The following is a 22,816-nucleotide window of genomic DNA, read 5'->3' as shown; positions in this document are numbered from 1 at the left end:
ATGTAGTTACTTTTGTAATCCAATGATATTTGTATTTTAAACTACTTTAAAAAACCTATCAATGAACAACAAGAGTACAAAATATTGGTCAATCTTTTAATGATTCACCATTAATTATTATGTAACATGGAATGTGTTATGACTCTAAATTAAGTATGTAAATTCAAAAGTTCGGGAACTGAGATCTGATATGAGTTGCTTCAGTATAAATAAGTAACGCGACTGAATCGCTCGGCTGCATTTTCAGGCTATGGTGCGATCGTCGACATCTATGTCTTTTTTAAATATGTGGGAACAAACCGTGATTCACGTGGTATCAAATTATTTTAGTATAATTAGTATTATTACTATTTTCTTGTGTAGCCAAGTCCACATTTCAAGGATCGTCATGCTCACTTAAATGTCATTGCTTGTTGCGGCGTCCATGCGTCGGGTTTTCTCTCCCTAAAATATGGCGAGGGGGCCAATGGCTGACCATGCGTCATACTCGTGAACGGGTGCTACTTTTGCTGACTGCTCTTACTTGAATTCGTGTATGCGGTGATATTAGTTGTGTCTACTACGTATTTGCGTGTTATTCTCACGAGTATGTAAGTGCATGCTCCTATTTCACCATGCCTCCTGCTGATAAGAGGACAAATATTTGTTTTTAATTTATTTTATTATTCTTTATTACTCAAGATGTCATATGGAACATGGTGTAATGGTTGCAGCTCCTTACAAACGTTATCCAATAGAAAAAACTTGGCGATTAAAAAGAGTGGCGGAGAGTTTATTGCCAGTTCTTCTCTTCCGTTCAAAATTAGAAGCATTTAATGTACATTTCTTTTTATTTGACGATCTTAGGTGGACATTATGTTACAATGAATAAATGAATTTTGAATTTCTCAGGTTTTTAATTAGATAGTAAATCTACAAAGCATCTTAGATTGCTAGTTTTTAATCTGTATCATGTTTACTTTTCAGTATTTCTGTGCCCTCAGCCCTAGTGTGAACTGTGAGTAGTGTCTTGGTTTGGTGACTGGTGTGAACTGTGAAATCGAATGTGAATTTTGAAATGTCGCAGGATTATTTTTGTAAACGCAAACTAAAAATAAACATATTTTGGGAGATAAATAGTTTTGACACAGTTTCATAAAATAGACTTGCATCGTAATATACTGTATTTGCGTAAAACGTATTAACTTAAAAATGTTCCTATTAGTATAGAAATTGTTTTTCCAATGTAATATTGTTTTCCGGTACCGGTATATGAGTGTATGATCAAAACTTAAAAGTTAAAACTAACTACTCATAACTATATGATAATAAGCTAAGTCAATAGATTTTCCGATATGAATGTGGTAATTTCCCTCAAACAAGAAATGTATGAAGTGCTAATCTGATATTAAAGAAGGTGCTAAAAGTGGTAATAAATCATAAACGTAACAAAAATGCCTGGTAAAATAAAAGTCAAGGTTTTGGCGGGCCGAAATTTGCCTGTGATGGACAGAGCTAGTGACACAACAGATGCATTTGTTGAAATAAAATTTGGTGGAATTACACACAAAACAGATGTTTGCAGAAAATCTCTGAATCCTCATTGGAACAGCACTGAATGGTACAGATTTGAGGTATGTTTATAAACATGATTATTGCACATCATATAGAGTGATGTTTAGCCAATGATTTAAATGAGGGTGAATGAATGAATGAATATATATATATATTTTTGATGTAAAAATATTTAGCAATTGATGGTTGGTTCTTAAAAAAATAAGCTTTTTACCTATACAAATAAGCTTTTTACATATGATTCTGTTCCAACAAATGTTTTCGTTAAAATACCTATTGTAGATTGGATGAAGATGGATGGAGGATGATGGAATAAAAGTATATCATTTACTATCTAATACCAAGAACATACTATAGCTTTCTATATTTCTGAAAATTAATGAATTGGCATAGAAAAAATGTATAACTTGCTTTACTTAATTACACTTTATTATTTGAAACTTGTGATATGTTTTGTAGTTTTTATCTAAAACAGATGAGCATGTAAATAATAACAACAATACTTTTGTAAAATATAAAACCACTTTGGAAGATTTTGAATAGAATTAAAGAATGCCTTCTTGCAATAATGTGCTATCTGTGAAAAGCTTGATTTATTTTGCATTACTTAAAATATATACTGTAGTTGTACCAAGCCATTCATACTACATACTATAAAAAATACTATTTAAATTCACCTTTTCCTACAGTTTTTTTCAAAGTTACTTAAAAATAACAACTTAATAAAACTAATCACATACCTATTTATGAGGCCCTTTGTCGTTCGTGAAAAGTATGTGATATGAAAGTTTGTAAGTTTAAAGTTTCAATTATGTTTTGAGTGAATGAATTAGTTAAATAACTCTTTTTTACCGTTATTTTATGTTAATCCTAATAAGTAATTAAGGATCAATCTCAAAAGTTATATATAGATATTTTTTAATTTGTTTGGGTTGTTGTGCAAAGACCCTGCGAGATCGAGGCCCCGGGCGATTGCAAGAACGCCGCTAATTATTGGCATTTAGGAATGGTATTTGTAAAAAGTTCAAGTTGGTTAAAATTTAAGAGGCTGAAGTATGAACATAGACATCACAATAAATATATACTGTAAATAGTACTAAGCCAGTGCGGGGCCTGTTTAAATTCAAATTGAGGCTTTGTAGTAGTATTAAACAAAATCGACACATATATTTTTTTTGCATTTATTGTCGGAAAATTTAGGGATCACTTTCAATGTTAAGCAAAATCATCAGCTTAAATTAGTCTCTACTGAAAGTGTTACCATATTCAACAAAGTTAAAGTAAAATAAGGGACGAAATCGAGTTTTATATTTTAAAGTGGAAGTGAGGCAAGATATATTACGCTGCTATGTAAATTAATATTTTTTTATTACGGTTACGGGTATTATTATAGTCGGGTACGTTGGAGCGCGGGGCTCCGCGCATTTGGGGCCCGTAACAGTTGCTACTCTTGCCCCGTGGCTAATCCGATACTGAGTGTTAAGCCCGTACTATTAAAAGCTTCATGTTGACACATCATACCTTTCCAGATTTCGAAAACGTAAATTTCAAGGTCACTTTTTATGCTATAATAATTTTGGCGACGGGACGCGGGCTATTTTTGATGCTGTCTGGTGCACGTCTGTCTTAGATATTATCATTCTTAAATGCGCGAAATCAAAACAAAACACATGTGAGCATTAATAGCATATAGGTTGTTATTAAAAATATTCTTGAAAAGTAATGCTTAGTCCATGTAAAATACAAAACATACTTTGGTATAATTAGGATGTTGATTTAATATCTTGAGAAATCCTTTTATTTAAGTTACTTTATTAAAAAGAAGAAAACTTTTATTCAAATTATACTTAAAATAAATTTTGACAGGTCGACGAATCGGAGCTTCAAGATGAACCACTTCAGCTACGCCTTATGGATCATGATACATATTCAGCGAATGATGCAATTGGCAAAGTGGTTATCAGTCTTGCACCCCTGTTGGCGCGTGAGGCAATTAATACCAACGGCGTAGCTGGCCCTCCTGGAGGTATTCTTACATATATACATATATTATGTTTCCTTCTGAAAACTGCTAAATTTTTATGCGAGTTATCAGCTAGCTTTAATAGCTTTAAAAAATTGGAATTTAAAAGCTTTGAAAGGGACCTATCTAACCTCTGGCTCGGCGTAGACTTCGATTACCATCCGGCATTCTATGCGTGCCTGTATAGGTGCGGAAATGACGAAACTGACCGACTCATCGAGCACATTCAAATGGATACAGATTCCCTGCTCGAAATGGTTCCTACCGCTGAAATCGTGATACCAAGTATCATTTACATTACTGAAAGTGACGCGTGTTTGAACCTATAAGATAGTTAATAGTTTTAGTTAGTTATTAATATTGTTTTTTTTTCTCTAGATTAAGGTTCTATAGATTAATATTTTGTTTTTTATATAACTTCTGGTTATGCACTTCTTGCACTCATCATTTTTATTTATTGCCTGGAAGAGATCGCTTGTTAGCGATAAGGCCGCCCGTTGCATCCCTTGTAATTTATATGTATTGTGTTATTTATGTTTCTTTCTAGCAACGAAGTGTGAATAAATAAATAAATAAGATCTGAGTTGCTATTATAGGTGCCGTAATGTCAGGATGGATCCCTGTATTCGATACAATGCATGGCATTCGAGGAGAACTGAATGTGATTGTGAAGGTGGAATTGTTCTCAGACTTCAATAAATATAAGACATCAAGTTGCGGTGTACAATTTTTTCATTGTAAGTACATGTTACTAGAGAATCGGATAAATTTGTAACTTAAATTGTTTTTACCCAATGAAATAGCATATTAATTATTTATATTACTCCTTTTTAATTACACAAACTTGAAAAATTCTAGAAAATTAATTTTAATAATGAAAGTGTTAACATGACATGTTAATTTGAATCGGTGATATTTGCATGAACAAAGCAAAGCCCTTAGTCAAAATTTATATGAAAGATATTTCTTCTTAAAGTCCAATGTCCCCCTAGAAACCTGCCAGCGCAGAAAACCACCCTGGTCGGTACTAGGCAACTCTCATATAAAAGATATAAATATCACTAAAGCTTTACCCTTATTAATACTGATGCTAACTGAATCACAATAGAATCTTTTTCACTATAGGAATCTTTTATCTCTTTCTGTCAAATTGGTGATACGAAAACACACGATGAAACGAGACAGATGAATTCTTTAGTGAAACGGTACAATAAGACGTATTAAGTTTTTATAGTTACTCTAGTAAAATTACTTAACATCTTATAAATGTAATACTAGCTTTTTTACGTATACTGGATACCATACATAAGATTATGGGTTAACGTAGATTGTAATTTTTTACTATTGCGATGTTGCGGGCGGCCATCATAAACGCTTGTATCATATTTTAGGCCCAATGATACCTCCGGGCTACCGAGTTTCCGCCATTCACGGATTTGTTGAGGAATTAATAGTAAATGATGATCCCGAATACCAATGGATCGAGAAAATTCGCACCCCACGGGCGTCCAATGAGGCGAGGCAGGTGGCCTTTATCAAGCTGAGTAATCAGGTAAGATTACCATGCGGTTCCTGATGCATCAAGAGACAGCTCAAATGACAGCTAATAATCATAAAATCCATTTACGGAATTGATACGACAAAGTTATTATAAGTCATGAACTCCAGTGTGTGGCTAATATAATAATTGTATTTTCTTAAACCACTTTTAACTTGAACCACCGATCTATCCGAAGACTAAGTATAGTATGGAATGAATGATTAATCAATTATCTGACAAAATTATAGAAACAACATTTAGAGTTTGATTTTTTTTTAAAGTACTAGAAAAAAAAATATTTTATTTAAATTTCCAATTAAAATCTTAAATTATTCCAACAAAAGTGCTTCTTGTAAAAACAATAATGACAAGCCACGTCAAACAAGACAAGGAAAACGAGCCTTCGAGACGCCCAAAAAGGCAATCATCGCGGCCCATAGACACCCATTTTAGTGGGTGCGTTGCCGGCCTTTAAGGGGGGAGTACGCTCGAATTTTGAATTGTTGGAGGTCGTATCTCTCAGGGAAGACCACCGCCGGTAGTCGATTCCACAGTTCGCTAGTTTGCAAATTTTCTTTTTAATTTTTTTTTCCACTAACAAATTTCTTACAATGAAATAGTATTTATTTGTTATGTATTTTAGGTACAACGGTTGGTCGGTCTGAAGGCTGCAGAATTAGGTGCCAATGCTGTAGTCGGATATCAACAGGATTTTGACTTAGAGGGCGAAGCCGGGGTCGTTGCTAGAGCTATCGGTATTTTTATATGTTTGTTTAACTTGAGGCTTATAAACATCAAATAGTAAATTGTTTTGTCACATTTATGAGCAGTGAGAGTGAGAAGCTCGAAACATTCAAAAGATCGATGTAACACGTGGCTTAAAGGCTTTGTGATAATAAAGTAATAAAAAACTGTAAGAGCCGCAAAGAGTTCCTATTTTTAGAATTATGTTTAAGTTATATGTTTCTAGGTACAGCCGTCAGCATGACGCCATTGCCGTTACCAAGCCAATCTATGACAGTGCAGCTAACTCAGCAGTGAGTTGATTTCCTAATAATAAGTTACTTAAATATGATTTTAAAATCATTAGAGAAGAAAAACAATCTGAATAAATTATATACCTACTGTTATTTCACCTATTAGAGGCGTGTTCTAATATTTTGGTAAAGTCTTAAACTTAAGTCAGTGATTTGGGTAAATCTAAAATCATTAAGAAAATTTGATTATCAATTTAATTTAATTTTTGTTGAATATTTTCTCATGAAACTTTTTCTGCATGGTTTGTTGTGTACTGCGCTTGTATGCAAACTCGTAAAACAGACAGTTAAATAAATACTTGGACATTTTAGCGACCGATGACGAAAGCGTCGCCGATCTGAGAGAATATTACCTTCATCACCAAGATGAATTGATGATGATCGTCAAAATACTTAATCCTAGAACACCATCTTTACTAGACGAACCAGATAATGATGACGATGATAAGAGCTTTGAAACTGTTCGATCAACCCAAAACACGTACACAGGAAGACTATCTATATATCAAGATCTTTCTGCTCATGCAGGTCTAAAGCATATTTCAGACGATCAATCTGAGTTAAATAAACTTCTTAATCGTCATGATTCTGATTCTGACTCATCGGGACCGATTGGAAAAATAAAAAAGATAAAAACTCACTTGTTTTCCAAACGTTTCTCAAGGCGCAAATCGTCTGCTAAACAAGATGACCAGATCTCTATTAAATCCAGTTCATCTGATACATCCCGCATATCAGATATTAAAAATGAGCTGAAAAAATTAAAGAGGTTAAAAGTTAAAAGATACGATGAATACGAAGAAGAGGAGGGTATAAATATGGCATCGATTTTAGCACGTTCTGTTATTCATGCTCAGACAAGTCTCGCAAGAATATCTGAATCACACTCTGAACACTCTCCATGTTCGACCTTAAGGCGAATTAGTGACTCTGGACCTGTCAATTTACCTTCAGATGAAAAGATAGATGTTGATGTAAATTGCATGGACGATTCTAAAATCCCAGAAATACACTGCGCTTCTTTGGAAAACTTATCTAATGTCGTCAGTCCACAATCGGAAAGAAAGATTTCTGATTCCTGTCCAACGTCACCGGTTGTTGTAAGAAGTGAAAATCTTCTTAAACTCCCTGGAGATTCCAGTTTTTATGGTTCCGTATCATCTGCTCTCTCAGCAGAGAGTTCAGATATTTATTCAACTTCAGACGAAGAAGAGGATAGTTTTAACTTAAAAACTGAAACTATCGGTTCTGTTGTTAAATCTGTTTTAAACAATAATGTGAATCCAGAATTTGTTGCCCAAATGGAAAAAAAGCTTACAGTACTCAAATTGGACTCCTTTGAAAGCAACGAAGGCAGTCAGTCGGCCCAAGCAGTGAAACCTGATGTTCCAGTTCAAAACAAGCAGGACCATAATCCCGTTCTGTTTGAACCCACTGAGGATAAAAAGTGTGTAGCCAGTACTCATAATCGGTCTTTTAAAATCCCAAATCCATTTGCACATAAGAAGCTTTCTAGTAGCTTTAGTGCACCCTCATCCCCGGTTGAGAAACACGGCTTCATGTATCGCTCCTCAAGGCGGATAAAGCGACAGCTTTCAAAACTTTCAAAAACTAGCATGATCAAAAGCTTGTCACATTACTCCTTGCTGCCAATGAGGAAAGAACATAAACCGTCAGTAAGCGAACCTGGTTCTTCATCTGATGCTACGTCTAGAGCTCCTAGCGACACGGTGCTAGGTGCCCCTTTCTTGTCTTATAATGATCTGCTTGCTCTTGATAATAGTGCAGTTAACTCAAATCGCCTATGTAAAAGTGACGATCTTGGACCCACCAAAGTTTCTATGTACATTGGTTCCGAACCACAATCTAGAGCGTCATTCAGTGGGCCTTCCATCTCATTCAACGAACGTTTGCCTGAGCAAAGGTCATTTAAAAGAGATAAACCTGCAATCAAACCATCGAGCTTAGTCCAAACTGCTATGGAAACAATTCTAATTGATAAAGTCCAATCCCTACTTATACCGACAAGTCCAGACTATTCGAGTGCTAATAAAAAATTCTTTAACGACGTCAATGAAAAGCTAGTGGTTGAAGAAGAAAAGCTAAAAGAAAGAAAACTAACTAGACAGGACAGTGTACAATCGACGGAATCGGCGTCGCTTAAAATGTCCAAATCCCTTAATTCATGCAAGTTAACACATACGCCAGTCTTAAAAAACATCCATTCCGTTCTTAGCGGAGCACATTTAGAGACCATACCTTCTTTACCTGAGGGCAGTGTAGATAGAGAAAGCCTAGACGTAGAGTGTGATACTAACAGTGCTAGCGTGTGTGGTAACTCGCATGCAGCGTGCCTTGACAGGGATAAATGTGAGAGGGAGAAACAAGATAGGGAGAAGTGCGAGAAAGAAAAGGACCGGACATCGCCGCGTCACGCGCGGCACGAGTCATATGGCGGGCGCGAACCAAACGTACAAAACGCATCAGTCAACTCCACGTCTACGCCTATGGGAATACATCGACGGTCTTCTGATTCTGATCTTAGTATAACACCAAAAGGTAAGCTTTTTTAATATTATTGATAATTATTTAGCTAGCTTACTAGCAGCATACCTAATAAATATATATTTATACTGATATTATACAGCGGTAAAGTTTGTGAGGTTATATGGGGTAATCTCTGGATCTACTCAACCAATTTAGAATTAAGCGGGACATTACACGGGATGTGAGTGTCATTGTCTATATATTAATCCGAAATAGGTAGTCGAAGGAAAAAGGGTCAACGATAACGTTTCTTTCGCATGCTCAACGACGAGATATTTGATTGAGTTTTAGAGAACAGTTAAAAAGCTTGATAGAAAAAAGGCTCCTACAACATGTTTTTTTTTAATATTAAACAAAAACAAGTCTGGTCGCGATAAACTCAAAACCTAGAATGATTCAATAGGAAGGTATATAGTACAGCTTTTTCACCATTTACGTACATACATTTACATGCGGGTCGCTGGAATTTAGTAATATACTTACTTATTTCCTATACTTGCAGGTAGTTCGCTAAACGCATCTCTAGGAAACGCGGGTAGTGGCGGCGGTGCCATACTCAAGCCATCTATGAACAGCAATAACCTGGAAATGCTGGAGTATCCTTTTCTTACGATGTCGGAATACCCGCCTGGATTTATAGTACATATTGGTAAGAAGCTTAGATTATGTATATTCATATAATTGATTCATTACAATATAAAAAAAGTTTAAAAATTGTATGAAAACGAGACGTCCTGTATGTCTAATCAGATCTATTTTATTATTGTCTGTGGTGTCATGGTAATGGTGAAAGTAAAGAAAGCAATTGAATTGCCATCTTATAGTGAAGCGAAACAAGTCAGAAGTATTTTTTTTCTGGTAAGGCAGTTAGTTCTGTTGTTTGATAGAACGAGTATTTTGATATGTTTAGTATTATTATTATCGATATCATATTCGGTTGGTTTGTTTATTTGAAAACACTTATTGGTTTTCTAAGAAATTTTACTAAAATCGAATTTAAAATATATTTTACCTTAAAACATACCTATGTAGTTAGTCTGCATAGGTATGTTATTTGTATCTTTTGTTCATTTGCACTTTGTCCTCCAGTATTTTTTTTCTTTTTCCTGGCTAGCATGTTAGCGACAATTCCCATTGCCACCTTAATAATTTATGTTACCTGATTTTATACGTATTATTAATGCAACAAAAATACATATATAATAAGAATAAGAATAAGAAATACATATATATAATAGGAAAAAGGGTTATTTTGAGAAGGGTATTTTCATTACATTTAATCAAATATGAGCCAAATTTATTATCGATGTCATCAATCTCTGGCTTGCTATATTAATGCGTAATATTAACAAAATGTGATAATTAAATCTTATATATAAAAATCTTGTGTCACGGGGTTAGTAACCGAACACCTCCGAAACGGCTCGGCCGATTCTCATGAAATTTTGTGTGCGTATTGGGTAGATCTGAGAATCGAACAACATCTATTTTTCATCCCCCTAAATGTTAAGGGTGGTCTACCCCTAAATTTTTCGTTTTTATCTTTTTACGATACACCATACAAAAATACATGCAACCCTAAATTTTCACCCCTCTACAATCATCCCTTACGTTTTTTTTTGTTAATTATAAACTTTATTTTTTTGGCACAAAAACATGGCAAAACAACGTTTGCCGGGTCAGCTAGTTTAAAATAAAACTTATTAAATTTTTGTGTATAGGTGGGACAGTCTGCGCTCGCTCTGTGAAGTTAGTAGATGGGGGCGGGGAAAGTAGTTCTCGAGCGGGATGGTGGACAGAGTTGAGGACCGAGCTCAGGGCACATGCGCGTGCGCTGCGATGCACTGCCGTATTGGCCTATTGCGAAAGAACTGCTATACGGTAACATTAACTATATTATATGAACAGCTTATTATGCTATTTGGCTGCGACATATACATTACAAATCGTTTTTATTTATTAAATTATAAGTAATCTAACAGCTTACTTAATACATATTATTTTATACAAAATACTAATACAATACAGAAAGCCAGAACAGATTACATAGATTAACAAATTATGTATAAAAAACAGAAAACAAGCAAGCGCATTAAAATACAAAGATACATTTTAAAAAAACAAAAAAATTAAATTAAAAAACTGAAATTTGACATTAAAAAGCAATAAATAAGAAAAATAAATACTAAGAATTTAGTTCGACTATTGATTAGAGACTTTTTCTATTTTGTTGTAGATTTCCAATAGAGCAGTATTTGATAAACGCTTATCGATATAAAAAAACATACATATCTCTATGATATGATGTCCTATATATCTTATCTTATAGATCTATATCGGTTCATGTACCTACTTGTATCCGCCTGTGGTTAACGCGTATAACAGAGATGTCCTAGATTTTTAGAAGACACGATTGTTTCAATCACTAGATGCAATTAACCAATCAACAATTGTGAACCCTGTTTAAATCTAAATTAATTAATCAACAGATGGCGTTATGCACTTGTAAAACACGACAACGTAACGATTCTATACAAATATATTATAGTATGTATTTAGTGTAGTAATTCCCCTCGATGGCCTAAGCCCAGATCGCATTGCCGAGCTACTACATGCTGATTAATTGACATGAGCTAAATAAAAAAACTCATCAAGGAGTTGTTATTGAAGAAAGTTTCCTCGTATTGTTTTTGTATTCTCTTTGATCGATGAATATTTGTAGGTATTCATTTCAATTTTGGATCGTGTGTCAATCCGTAGGTATTCGATTTTTTAGAAAAATATCCCCATCCATCGATTAAAAGAAATTGATACAGCTTTCAAATGTCAAAGTCAAATCTTTATTGCATTCCTTATGTTATTCTTATTACTTTACAGGTGACATGTTATAATTTTGTTACAATACCTTGGTGAGGCACACCAATGTTGCGAGAGGGTTATGTTATTCAAACTAAAATAAAATCTAATTAAAAAGATATAAAGGTCCTTAAAACTAAAGGTCCTTCAAGAAAAGAGCGTACGAATTCTTAAAAGGCCGGCAACGCACTCGCGAGCCCTCTAGCATTGAGAGTGTCCATGTCCAAGTCATTCAAAATTAAATAAACAATTAGTATATAATTTGTTTAATTCTTTCAAATTTTCCGATGATTTATTATATATTTCTCTTGAAAGGGTCAATGGCCCTGATTGTAATTTTAGTCTGGATGTTAGCGGAATCAGTTGGTTTTACTAGAAAGTCTTAGTGAGTAAAGAGATTTTATGTTTTGATGTCCCCTTTTTATACAAATTACAATATTAACGGGCAAATTTATTACAGTGAGGACGTGTGCGTACTATCTGCTTCTGGTACGGCGGCAGTTATCAATTTGGACTGTGATTTTAACATCGATGAGCCGAATGTGTCTTGTAAGTATTGTACTAAGCTTTAAACCACGTGTTAATTTATTTATATATTTATTTATTTGTTATTAATTAATGCGGAATATATAATTAATATCATACAATAAGAAATTAACAAATAAAATGAAAAAGAAATAGCATTACACAAAATTTACTACACTATAATATGTATTAATTTAAAAAAAAACAATATTTGAACAACGGATATCTGGTCCTAGCGACGAAGAAGTTACTCCGACCATACCGCGCGTCCTGAATAGCTAAATATCAGTTTATTCGTCAGTAATTCCGGGCTTACCTAATAATATGTATAATAAATATAAATAATTATTAAAAATATAACTATACAATTTTCAGTAACAAACGGCTCAAAGAATACAATTGAAGAAATTGAGGCTGAGAATTGTAGCATCGCACATGTACCCTACTCGCCCGGCGCGGGTCCTTACAGGGCTGAGTTGGCCCCATGTGGGGAATGCCGGTTAGTACCCTGACGGGTCGTAGAGGTATATTGTATGTTTAAGTTATTCTAGGGAATATTCTCTTGCATCAGTTTACCTATATTTTGGTATATGTGTGTTTATTGCAGAGTTGATAAGATTACATAATTACTGCACAACTTTTATCAGAGTCTTTTTTGAATATAATATTAATAAAAGCATTTAATATATATAAATAATATACATAAATATTTTCCATTTTAATCTTCAAAATCCCGCCATTCTTCTATGCACTGTGCCACTGTTTGCCATGTAACACCTGCTGTTGCTTTTATTTGGTCTTTCCAGATTCTAAGTGGTCTACCTCTTTTTCCTTTTCTGGCTATTTTATCATAATATTTATGAATATTAACGCAAAAATAATTATTTTTCTTGACACAAAAACATTTCAGTCGTGCCCGCGTCCCTACAGTTGTACTAGCGACGTGCGCGAAACCGAACCGACTGACTTCCTACGGCAAAGCAGTGACTCTCACCGCTGTTGGTATGTGTTCAAATACCGTTTATTAATGTAATATGTTAATTAAATTATGATTGGGTTCATCGATCGAAGGTTTTAAATGTAATTAAAGGTAGCTCACTTTCGTCCTTTTCGTACAACTACATTTTGTAGTTTTTTAGATATGAATTTGCAAACTCAAATTTTGTGTATGTTTTGTTTTCAAGTTGTTGCATGATTTGAAATTAGTTATTCGAATTATACAAATATATTTTGAAATATGAATATGTATCTTAAATAGAATATGTACAATTTTATTTAAAAATATAATTGAAAAACAGCAAAAAAAATATTATTGGTACCAGAAGTGCAATTTGATCATACTAAATTTCAAAACGTTACTTTTTCGCTCATTCACCGCCACTTCAACATTTCGCTCCTATACACTGAAAATAGTGAAGGTCCAAAAACCAAGTATAAAGGAGTAGTAAGTTTCTTGTAAGGGAATTTCAATTTTATTTATAAGGACTTACAGTATAAAAACCAATAAATATTATAGCGGGTAGAATACGTCGCGCTCCACCCGCCGCGGAGCCCGGTGCAAGGGATATTTCTGACCAACTACCCTTCCTAGAGTATGAACTACACAAATTGTTGCTGGCTAAGCTTAGAATGCAGGTAGGTGTTTTTTATTTATTTATTTATTTACACTTCGTTGCTAAAGAAATACAAATAACACAATATATATAAATTGCAAGGGATGCAACGGGCGGCCTTATCGCTAACAAGCGATCTCTTCCAGGCAACTCTAGTAAGAAAAGAAAAAAAAAATCTTTTGTTTTGTCTAAAGTCTAGCCTTCGTTTAGAAACGTCATCTTCAAAGGAAAAGCAATCCATGAAATGTTATTAACCTGGAAAACAGCTTCTTTTTCTGCAAGTGACTATCTATATTAGTGTCTATATTTTTGCGTACTAGCCTAGATTCCTAGATTATTTTTTAATATAGACACTAAAAGCCAAAACTTTGAACTTCGTATCTATAGCTATTAGCTTCTTTGTTCGTCTTTAAATGTCTATCATTCTTCTCTTTCATGTAGAGGGATAGGAACAAGCTTCTATAGTCCTCTATTTTATTCAGGGTGCCAACGCGATATTCTCACTGCAAACACAAATAGCAATAGGCGAACGTTGTGTGATGGCTTTAGCTACTGGTACAGCTGTAAAATTAGCAGCCTTGCCGCCTCCAGCACCACCAAGAATTAAGGTATTTATAAAATGCACTTACTAAATTTTTTTTTCAAAATTAATACAAAATCGGATTCTTTAGATTTTTTATTATAATATTTAAAATTCGGCAATTGTTTTTTTCTTTGGTAATGTAAACATAGTACAAATATAACATAAACACTATATAGTCTATCTATATATTCACCCTCACCACTCTCGCACTCTTGATTAGGGGACTAAATTTAATTTAAAAAAGTTACTTAGATCTTTTCGTATCACTCCCTTGTTTAAATAGCCGAACTATTGTGATTTCAACAAGTACATATTGCACAATTGATTAAATAAATTTTGTTCGTGGTAAATGGTAATAGAATGAAATATACAAATTTCTGTGAACTGTTTCTTCAAAAGACAGTTTATATTGCGAGTGTTCATCTCCGAGCAATGCTTATTTTTTTATATTTTATCATCTTTTCAGGCTTCAGAGAAAGACAAAGATGCCATAGAGATACAGAAAGCTCTATGGGATACGTTCACTGCGAACAAGACAGCCAACGGCTTTGATGTTGGTATGTATTATATATTATTGTGTGAACCAACTACGAAAGGATTGTAAAGGAACTGGAATATTTTAAAATCGATTTGTCAGAGACAATAGTCAGTGTGTCACAGACAAGCTGATATCGTACTTGTCTATTAAAATAAAATTGCAAAAAGCCGTGGCAGAAAGGGTTATGAAGTTATGTATGAACAAGTTATGAAGTTTTAAAAACTCCGTATGTGACATAAGTTTATACTGTCGTTTAATTGTATATTTCTAAAACACCTGGCTTTATGTTGTGAAACCTGTATTTTAGGCTGTGACATTTAAAATAAAATACATTTATTTTGGTACATAAGATCATCAAGGTATCACTTATTCTATGTCATTAAATTCGAACCTGTAGGCATCCCTATATTAGTTGTGTAACCATAGACAAAATTAAATTCAATAATTCTTTTATATATACTTTGGGAATAGAATTTGTGCACAATGAACGTAATCCAAAATAAACTATGCCTGACGAGTGTAAAATTTTTAAACGTTTTTATTTGTAACTCCTGAACGTTTTATTTAATATTAAATGTACTTTAGCCATAAACGAGCAAACACGCGCGGCAGTAGAAAGCGAGGGAGAGGAGCCTCCAGCCTTGGACCTTTGTGCGGACAAAGATACCTGCGTCCTTGAATTGGATGAGGCCGAAGATGTGAGTACAAGTTAAAATATATTAGAATTATTGTAAGTAGAACTGATTCAGTAAGGTGTTACAATCATTTTTTTTAATGGTTTTAATTTGATTTTTTTAAGATATTAAACGGTGAAAATAATAATTATGCACCTAAAAAAATAGTTGAAATTAATTTGTTAGTTTAAAGACAGCACAATTGTGAGTACTTACCTGGCGTAGGAGACGTATGATCAATAAAGCGGTTCTCTGTATCTAAATATGACAGTCATGTCGAATAACAAATGTTATTGCTTGACATATGACAATGACAAAATAGATTGTGTTTACTATTTGCGATACAGACTATTACATAGGATAGAAATATGGCAGTGTTCTGTGCAACCTTTTACTCTGTCCTTTTTAGAGATTATATAATTGTGAATATCGAAAATATTTTGAAACTGCCGGATCAATGCACAATGTGTTGTGGGAGCGTTTTAAAAAAACAAATCGTAATTATAAACCGTTCTCGAATCCTTAAACCCAAAAAGAGTCATCATAATCGGTTTAGCCGCTTAGAAGATATTACAAACACGCACAGAAGATTTGTATAAAGATTACTTTAGGCCCTTAATAGAACCATTAATTATATTATGCTTCAACAATTCATTTTTGAGCAGGTGGAGACAGCAAAGTTACTAGCATCGCGTCGTAGCAACATGCAAGTGTTTACGGACCAGTTAAAAGCTTCTACTGCGACGCATGCGCTACCTTATGCGTTTACGCAGGTATATTTAATTTATATATTATTATTTAATCAATTACCATCTCAAATTCGCAATATTGGAGTGTTTGACAAATTCAAAAAGGCATTAAAGATGCATGTTAGAATGAACATAGCTGACTAAAATTGTTACGGCTAATGGCGACGTGTATCTCGCTCGTATATAATATATTCATATTAATATTAAGTTTCTCATGTAAATAAAATATTTCTGTTTTGTAATGAGAAATAAAGTTCTTTAAACATTATATATTTTGTTTGGGATTTTTATTTGGGGACAAATACAGCCTAAAGTCTGTATGTCTGTCTGTGTGTGTCTTCCAACTATGGACGCAATTAATTTTTCATTACATTGTATTTTTGATTTTGGTTGATGATATTAACTAGACTATTATGTCGGTGAAATTCATAATCATTAAAGCCTCCTCAGGGAAAAATAAATCTCAGAATAGTCGCACAAATGGATTAAGTGAGGTGATTGATTCCTTTTAACAATGGGTTCACGGCACCGATCTCACTTTTCTCCCACTAACCCAGCCACAAATCAAATAGTCCAAACTCGGTCCAACATTTCATCACCACAATGTTCCTGTTGAATATTTAATCAGTACTGTCTAGCGTTCTGGACGAACCGTCAAAAGACAAGATAGCATTTGATCTGTGATTGGTCCTTACAATATATTCGTTAAGCGATGATTCCAAACTATGAAATAAGTAAAAAAAAAAAAAGTAGGAATGTCAATAACTTTTTTCCTAATCTAAGAATTTTCAGTCGATTTTCAAACAATATTACAATTAAGGGCCTGTTTCACAATGTCCGGATAAGTTCCAAATAAGCTATTTGTTACTTATTGGTATGATAAATAGTCTTTTTGCGTTTCACGACTGTCAGATAGCGCTATACGTCATGAAATTCGAAGTATCTTATTTGGAACTTTTATCTTTCGAATAATTTATGTGTTGCATAGCTATTTGGCAATTTATCCATACATTGTGAAACAGGCCCTAATTCATATTAATAATATTGCAGGTATGGCGTACTCGTGTCGGTCCAGTTGGAACTAGTGCGGAACGTCTAGTGTCATCTGCGCTAAGTGGTGCCGCGTACAAGTTGCGAAGGTTGCAACCAGCTGCGCTTGCGGCGCCTACATTCCAACTGGACTTATCTGAGGTAAGTCGAGTCGTATAGTCGGCGCATTATGAACTAAGGCAGATCATACATCATATTTATCTGTCTGTCCCGCTCACACTCATAGGTCTTCTTTATGAAGTAAGGCTTTGGATCATACATCATATTTATCTGTCTGTCCCGCTCACACTCATAGGTCTTCTTTATGAAGTAAGGCTACGGATCATAAATCATATTTATCTGTCTGTCCCGCTCACACTCACAGGTCTTTTTTATGAAGTAAGGCTACGGATCATAAATCATATTTATCTGTCTGTCTCGCTCACACTCACAGGTCTTTTGGAGAGGTGTAGTGATGTGCGTAATTGTAGAGGTGCATATAACGGGATAGGTACAATCGATATGCTAAGTTCATATGAATATTGTTTCACTGTTTGAAATAAGTTTTTAATTCGTAAGATTCACCATTTTATTTTTTCAACACTACATTAGAAAATGAATCCTCCATTGTGCATTGTGTTATATAAATAATACATTTATATAAATACAATAACCCTGACTCCGACTAATCAGGGGTCAGAGTGTGTGCACATTCCTATTGCCGTCGACAATAGTATATTGTTTTGCTATTGAGTATTAAATTTGTTATGGAAGGACTGGAGATACTGACACAGGTTTTTTACTTTAATAAAGCACGTTTAATTTCCAATCATACAAAAATAATAATATAGAGCTTATACTTTTGCGTACATTATTTTATTTATATTGTTATACATCCTATATCTTAGCTAAATTAAGTACCGTCGATCCGAACCCCTTCTCGGGTAAAGGCCTCCTACAGCTTTTTCCAACTGACTCTATCCATGGCTTTCTTTTTCCATTCGCTTCCTGTTACCACTTCTATTTCTTCTATCCACCTTTACGTGGGGCGCCCGACATGCTGAAGTTAGCTATAGCCAACATTTTAGTTTTTTGAACTAATACTTTTGGTGGGTTAGGGAAAAATGATGACAAGTCGATTTTCTCTATTGTGTCATTTTTTCTAGAAACGTTAAAATCAGGCGAATGATAAAACATTTAAAGATTGTTATCTTGTTATGACAAAGAAGTATAATTTGTAACGAAGTTTTTTATTATTATATATTATTAATTTAATGAAATCGTTTAGGATGAAATCCAGCTTGTCGTGTCCGGTACAGCAATACCTCTTCAAGACCCAAGCAAGGAGCCAGCAAACGAGAAGGAGACATCTAATGATGACGATATCTTCGCTCTAGATGAGGAGCAACTCGCCAAGACTAATACTGAGAACTATGACGAGAAGAATAGTGGACAGGTAACTTGATTTAAAACGGGCAAACCATTTCGACATGTATTAAAATAATATAGGTACAATGTTCAAAATATCTTTTATCATCTGCGTTTATATCATTTAAAGAGCAGTGTTGGTCCTGAGGTCGAAACCCTGCTGTGCATCAATGGACTATCAGTCTAAGTGCATATTCTCGCTCGTACGATGAAGAAAATCATCTTGAGGAATGGCTTAGACCCAGTCGATAGCGTGTGTCAGACATAGGTGGCTCATCGCTTTAGCCTATTAGAAAAACATCTCAAATTATAAAAGTCAAAATAAAAGTCACAGCTATAAAAATCCCAGGCTCAGACCTTCTTGATCTTTGAATGACTTTATTTTATAGGTGTACCCTACTTGAATAAGAAAGTCTTCTCGATTCTTCTCTTTCTTTTTCTAGGAGATAGCTTATAGGAAAGTAGAAAGGACTTCAAAAATACTTTTCCCGCTAAACGAACCTAATAAAATAAAAAAATGCTTTGCATTCACAACATGAAAATCTTTAGATTTTTCACTAAGCTAACATGTTTTTTTTTTATGTATTTATTTTAGAGCGGTCGCGTGTCCCTAACCACTTTAAGCCACATTAGCGGCAGTCGCTTCGCAAGACGCGTGTGCGCATTACGATTATTATTCGTACGTGAAACAACCGGAGTACGCGAATTGGGAGGGCTTAGCGGGTTTCTTCATACTTTCACATGTGAGGTAAGTAACAGTATTTTTAATATGAACTAGCCTACGCCTTCTCTCTTGAAGTGATACAAAATGCTTCAATCTTATTTTTAACTATATAAGACATCTAACTGTAATATTTTCAAGTTTAACATTTGTTGTCAAGTATAACGTAAGCTCTAGGGACTAGGGGGGTTGAAACTCTTATTGTGATTACGTTAACAATAATTATTTCCTTTTTTAAACATATAACCCACACATTGTTTATTCTTGGAAACGATAGGAACGAAAACGAAGATTCCTACAAACAAAAAGTTTTTAAGAGCTTTGCTTTCTTTTGCTGACAAGAGGGAGGGGACTGTATTAAATCTACTTACGCAATTCTTGAACGGCCCCTCAATGCTCTGAGTGAGGAACGGAATATATATATATATATATCTCTATTAAGTTGACTGTAACCTAAGCGGCCATTGACATCCCCTTTGCCAAAGGCGATAAGGGTATGTTGTACTCGACTCACAGCACCTCTGCTATTCAGAGATTCGGACGACTCACAAAAAAAAACAAAATTACGGTCCAAAATTACATTCTTACCCTTTTAAGTTAATACAAATTACTTGTACGTAGCTTATGTCATAAATACGTGTATTGACCGAATGAAAGAGGCGCTCGGGGTCACTTTCGCCTTCTATCGGGTCTTGTTGCATACATCAGCTATAACCTCATAAGTCCCAAAATCACGGAAAGTTCCAGATTTTTGCTACCTGTTGTATATTATAGGTCCTGGCAATAGTGCGAGCGTATACGTCAGCATTGGGCGGTAACGCACTCACGTCCTTCTACGTCACACACTTAATGTTACAGGACAACGCGCATAAGAATCAGGTAAACTCCACAGATTACATATGAAACATAAAACCTCCTTTGTTATTTACTGGTATAAATCTGGTTTTATAGATGTTAAAATTATTTGAGCTTTTTATACAAATATGACATATGTTTCTGTTTTATTAATATTTATTTCGACCAGATGTTTATTCTATTTTTCTAATTTATTCTTGTTTCTAGTATATTTCCAGTTTAACATATATAAAATAGGCCTTCTGTACATGATTATCTATCAAATCATTTTTTTTTATTTTTTAATGCTTTTTCAGTTTTATTGTTTATTTTTACGGCAGTAAATTTTAATGAAAATTCAAAACTTGAATAGGTAAAATTATCTATGTAAATTACTTTAATACTTACTTCTATTATATTATTTTTTTAGGGTCAGTGTTTACTGTCTGTTGGTGGCGACGTGGTCCACATAACGTACTAAAATCCATGACATATCTAATTATAAGTTTTTTTTTTCTAATTATAAGTTTTTTTTTTCTAATTATAAGTTTTTTTTTCTAATCATAAGTTTTTTTTTCTAATTCTAAGTTAAATTTTATGATGTAAATTTTTATTGTAGAATTTGATATTGTTTTGTACCTCGCAGTCTCCATTGGATAAATATGGATTGTTTTTATATTGTAGTTTTTTGTATCTTATACACGATGGACATAGTATGAATTGTCGTCGAATTAAATGTTATCACATATCGAAAACTTTAAAAATATAGTTATTTATTTATGTAATACACCAAAGATGTTATTTTTAACTGTATGTATCTAATATAGATTATGTCTAGTGGTGAAATGTTTACAGTCTGTCTACCTTACTTTTTTAATATTATTTAATCCATTTTTTTTGAATTTTACAAAGAATTTATTGCCCTTTTGATATATATCTTTTGCTGTCCGGTACTGTAATATCTACAAGACAAGAGTATAATAATAAGCGGGAAGCCTTTTATAATGACGATATCGAACGAACAGAGGTTTGATGATTTTCAAAGGAATTAAAATAATATGTACCCGTTGAATAATATTAATATAAGAAAGGAGAAGCAAGATTATGAAAATTATCCAATATTGATATTCGGTATATATTAAATGTTTTATTGCGCTCTCTACTGTTTTATCTTCAACGTTGAAGGCTGCATCCCCAGTACGTACTGTTTGTGTACGTATTTGTCGGCACGCGTACGCCTACGCTACAAATTGCGTAGACCGAGCGCAAAACTAGCAAACTGTGAACGCTCCACTCGTTAAGTATATGGAAGGAAATACTAACGCCTAAACCCAATATCCTATCTCAATCTATTTTCGACCATCTGAGATAGACATTAATCCAAATATTGATAAATGTGTGCCAATACGACGGATTGTAATAACCATGGATAGCTTGTATCGACAGATGGTTATTACAATCTGTCGAAGTGTTATTGGCACTCTTTTATCAAAATTTGGATCAAGAAGTCTATCTCAGATTGTGAATTAATTATTGGGTTCGGACGTAAACCGATACGCCGCTAACTCAGACGGCGGCAGTTTGTTTTCCAACTGGGGACGCAGGCTAAATGTCTACTCGTCGATGACAATACATACTAATATGTGGTTTTTAAACGTTGCTGTGAACATATAACTGGAGTTTTTGTGCAATATGACTTTCGATACTAAGGCTATATGTAATTAAACAAAACTTTACCATGAACTAATACAGAACAGTCTTGAATAAAATTACTTTTTAATTGTCCGTTTTAAATATATTGATACCTTATTCAAATGTTTTCCTACGTACAAACGCTTTTATTAGTAGGTATAGTGCTGATAATACAGTTGTACACGGAGTTGACTTAAATATAAGTCCTAATTAAGGTGAAAAATATTGGCTGGATAATAAATATATGTTTTGTCTTTGTCATTACTAATAAATAAATGTGACCAAACATTCTTTAAATCCAATCCTCAAAAAACTGCTTGTGTTTTTATCATATCATTAACATGTTATAACTTAACTAACTAAACTCGGACGTTTAAAAGTAAAGCTGAGTTTAGAATATACTTCTGATTGTCATATTACATGTTTGTGTCTGTATTAATCAGAGGTTCGGTTCAAATTAGTTTAAAAGTATATGAATCTTGTCGTCATTTAATTACGTTAAAAATCTACTAACTGGAACCCACCCAATATTTTCTACCTAAAATGCGTACTTTGCCACTATAGGTCTTGTCTTGTTTCGTGTACATCTGAATTAGGACAGTCGTTAAAGATTTAAGTGCGTTTCAACTGCCGATTTTACATTTCTATTTGAAATGTTGTGTAACTCCTTTTTATTTGAAATAAAGTTAATTTAATATCTAGTGTTGTTTTTTTTTACGATATTTTGAATATCCATCATACGCTGGTGAGGTTGCTCACAAAACGTTTTAATTGCAAATAAATTGATGTACGAAATTAAATATTTAGCTATACCAACACACACTTCGCGAGTCAACAGAGAGTTTTACAAGAATTTTTGATCATACAACTTTC

At 33.8% G+C, this 22,816-nt stretch overlaps 1 protein-coding gene across 2 annotated transcripts; it reads left to right on the top strand.

The window, feature by feature from the left end:
• Nucleotides 1-1,028: 1,028 nt before the first annotated feature.
• Nucleotides 1,029-22,642, top strand: LOC110999886 (C2 domain-containing protein 5). Of its 2 annotated transcripts, none has more exons than XM_045628562.1 (22): nt 1,029-1,613; nt 3,421-3,580; nt 4,174-4,314; nt 4,969-5,129; nt 5,761-5,872; nt 6,088-6,154; nt 8,517-8,713; nt 9,204-9,350; nt 10,423-10,582; nt 12,018-12,106; nt 12,458-12,581; nt 12,993-13,084; nt 13,599-13,717; nt 14,178-14,303; nt 14,745-14,835; nt 15,402-15,514; nt 16,156-16,263; nt 17,290-17,430; nt 18,557-18,724; nt 19,292-19,444; nt 20,192-20,296; nt 20,682-22,642. In XM_045628562.1, the coding sequence occupies exons 1-22, from the start codon at nt 1,434-1,436 to the stop codon at nt 20,730-20,732; spliced, it is 2,805 nt and encodes a 934-aa protein (XP_045484518.1). In that variant the 5' UTR covers nt 1,029-1,433; the 3' UTR covers nt 20,733-22,642. The 2 variants fall into 2 exon arrangements, with proteins under 2 accessions (XP_045484518.1, XP_045484517.1); XM_045628561.1 differs by having other exon boundaries at nt 6,438-8,713.
• Nucleotides 22,643-22,816: the final 174 nt, after the last annotated feature.

This window comes from Pieris rapae, chromosome 6 (genome assembly GCF_905147795.1).
Source record: "Pieris rapae chromosome 6, ilPieRapa1.1, whole genome shotgun sequence".
NCBI classification, from domain to species: Eukaryota; Metazoa; Arthropoda; class Insecta; order Lepidoptera; family Pieridae; genus Pieris; species Pieris rapae.
Note: the sequence above shows the minus strand (reverse complement) of the source record. Positions and strands in the feature narration are given on the sequence as shown.

Coding starts and splice junctions, on each gene's coding strand:
- LOC110999886 (XM_045628561.1), top strand. CDS start 1,434: ATGCCTGGTAAAATAAAAGTCAAGGTTTTGGCGGGCCGAAATTTGCCT. Junction 4,315..4,968: donor CGGTGTACAATTTTTTCATT/GTAAGTACATGT, acceptor ATCATATTTTAG/GCCCAATGATACCTCCGGGC. Junction 12,107..12,457: donor CGATGAGCCGAATGTGTCTT/GTAAGTATTGTA, acceptor TACAATTTTCAG/TAACAAACGGCTCAAAGAAT.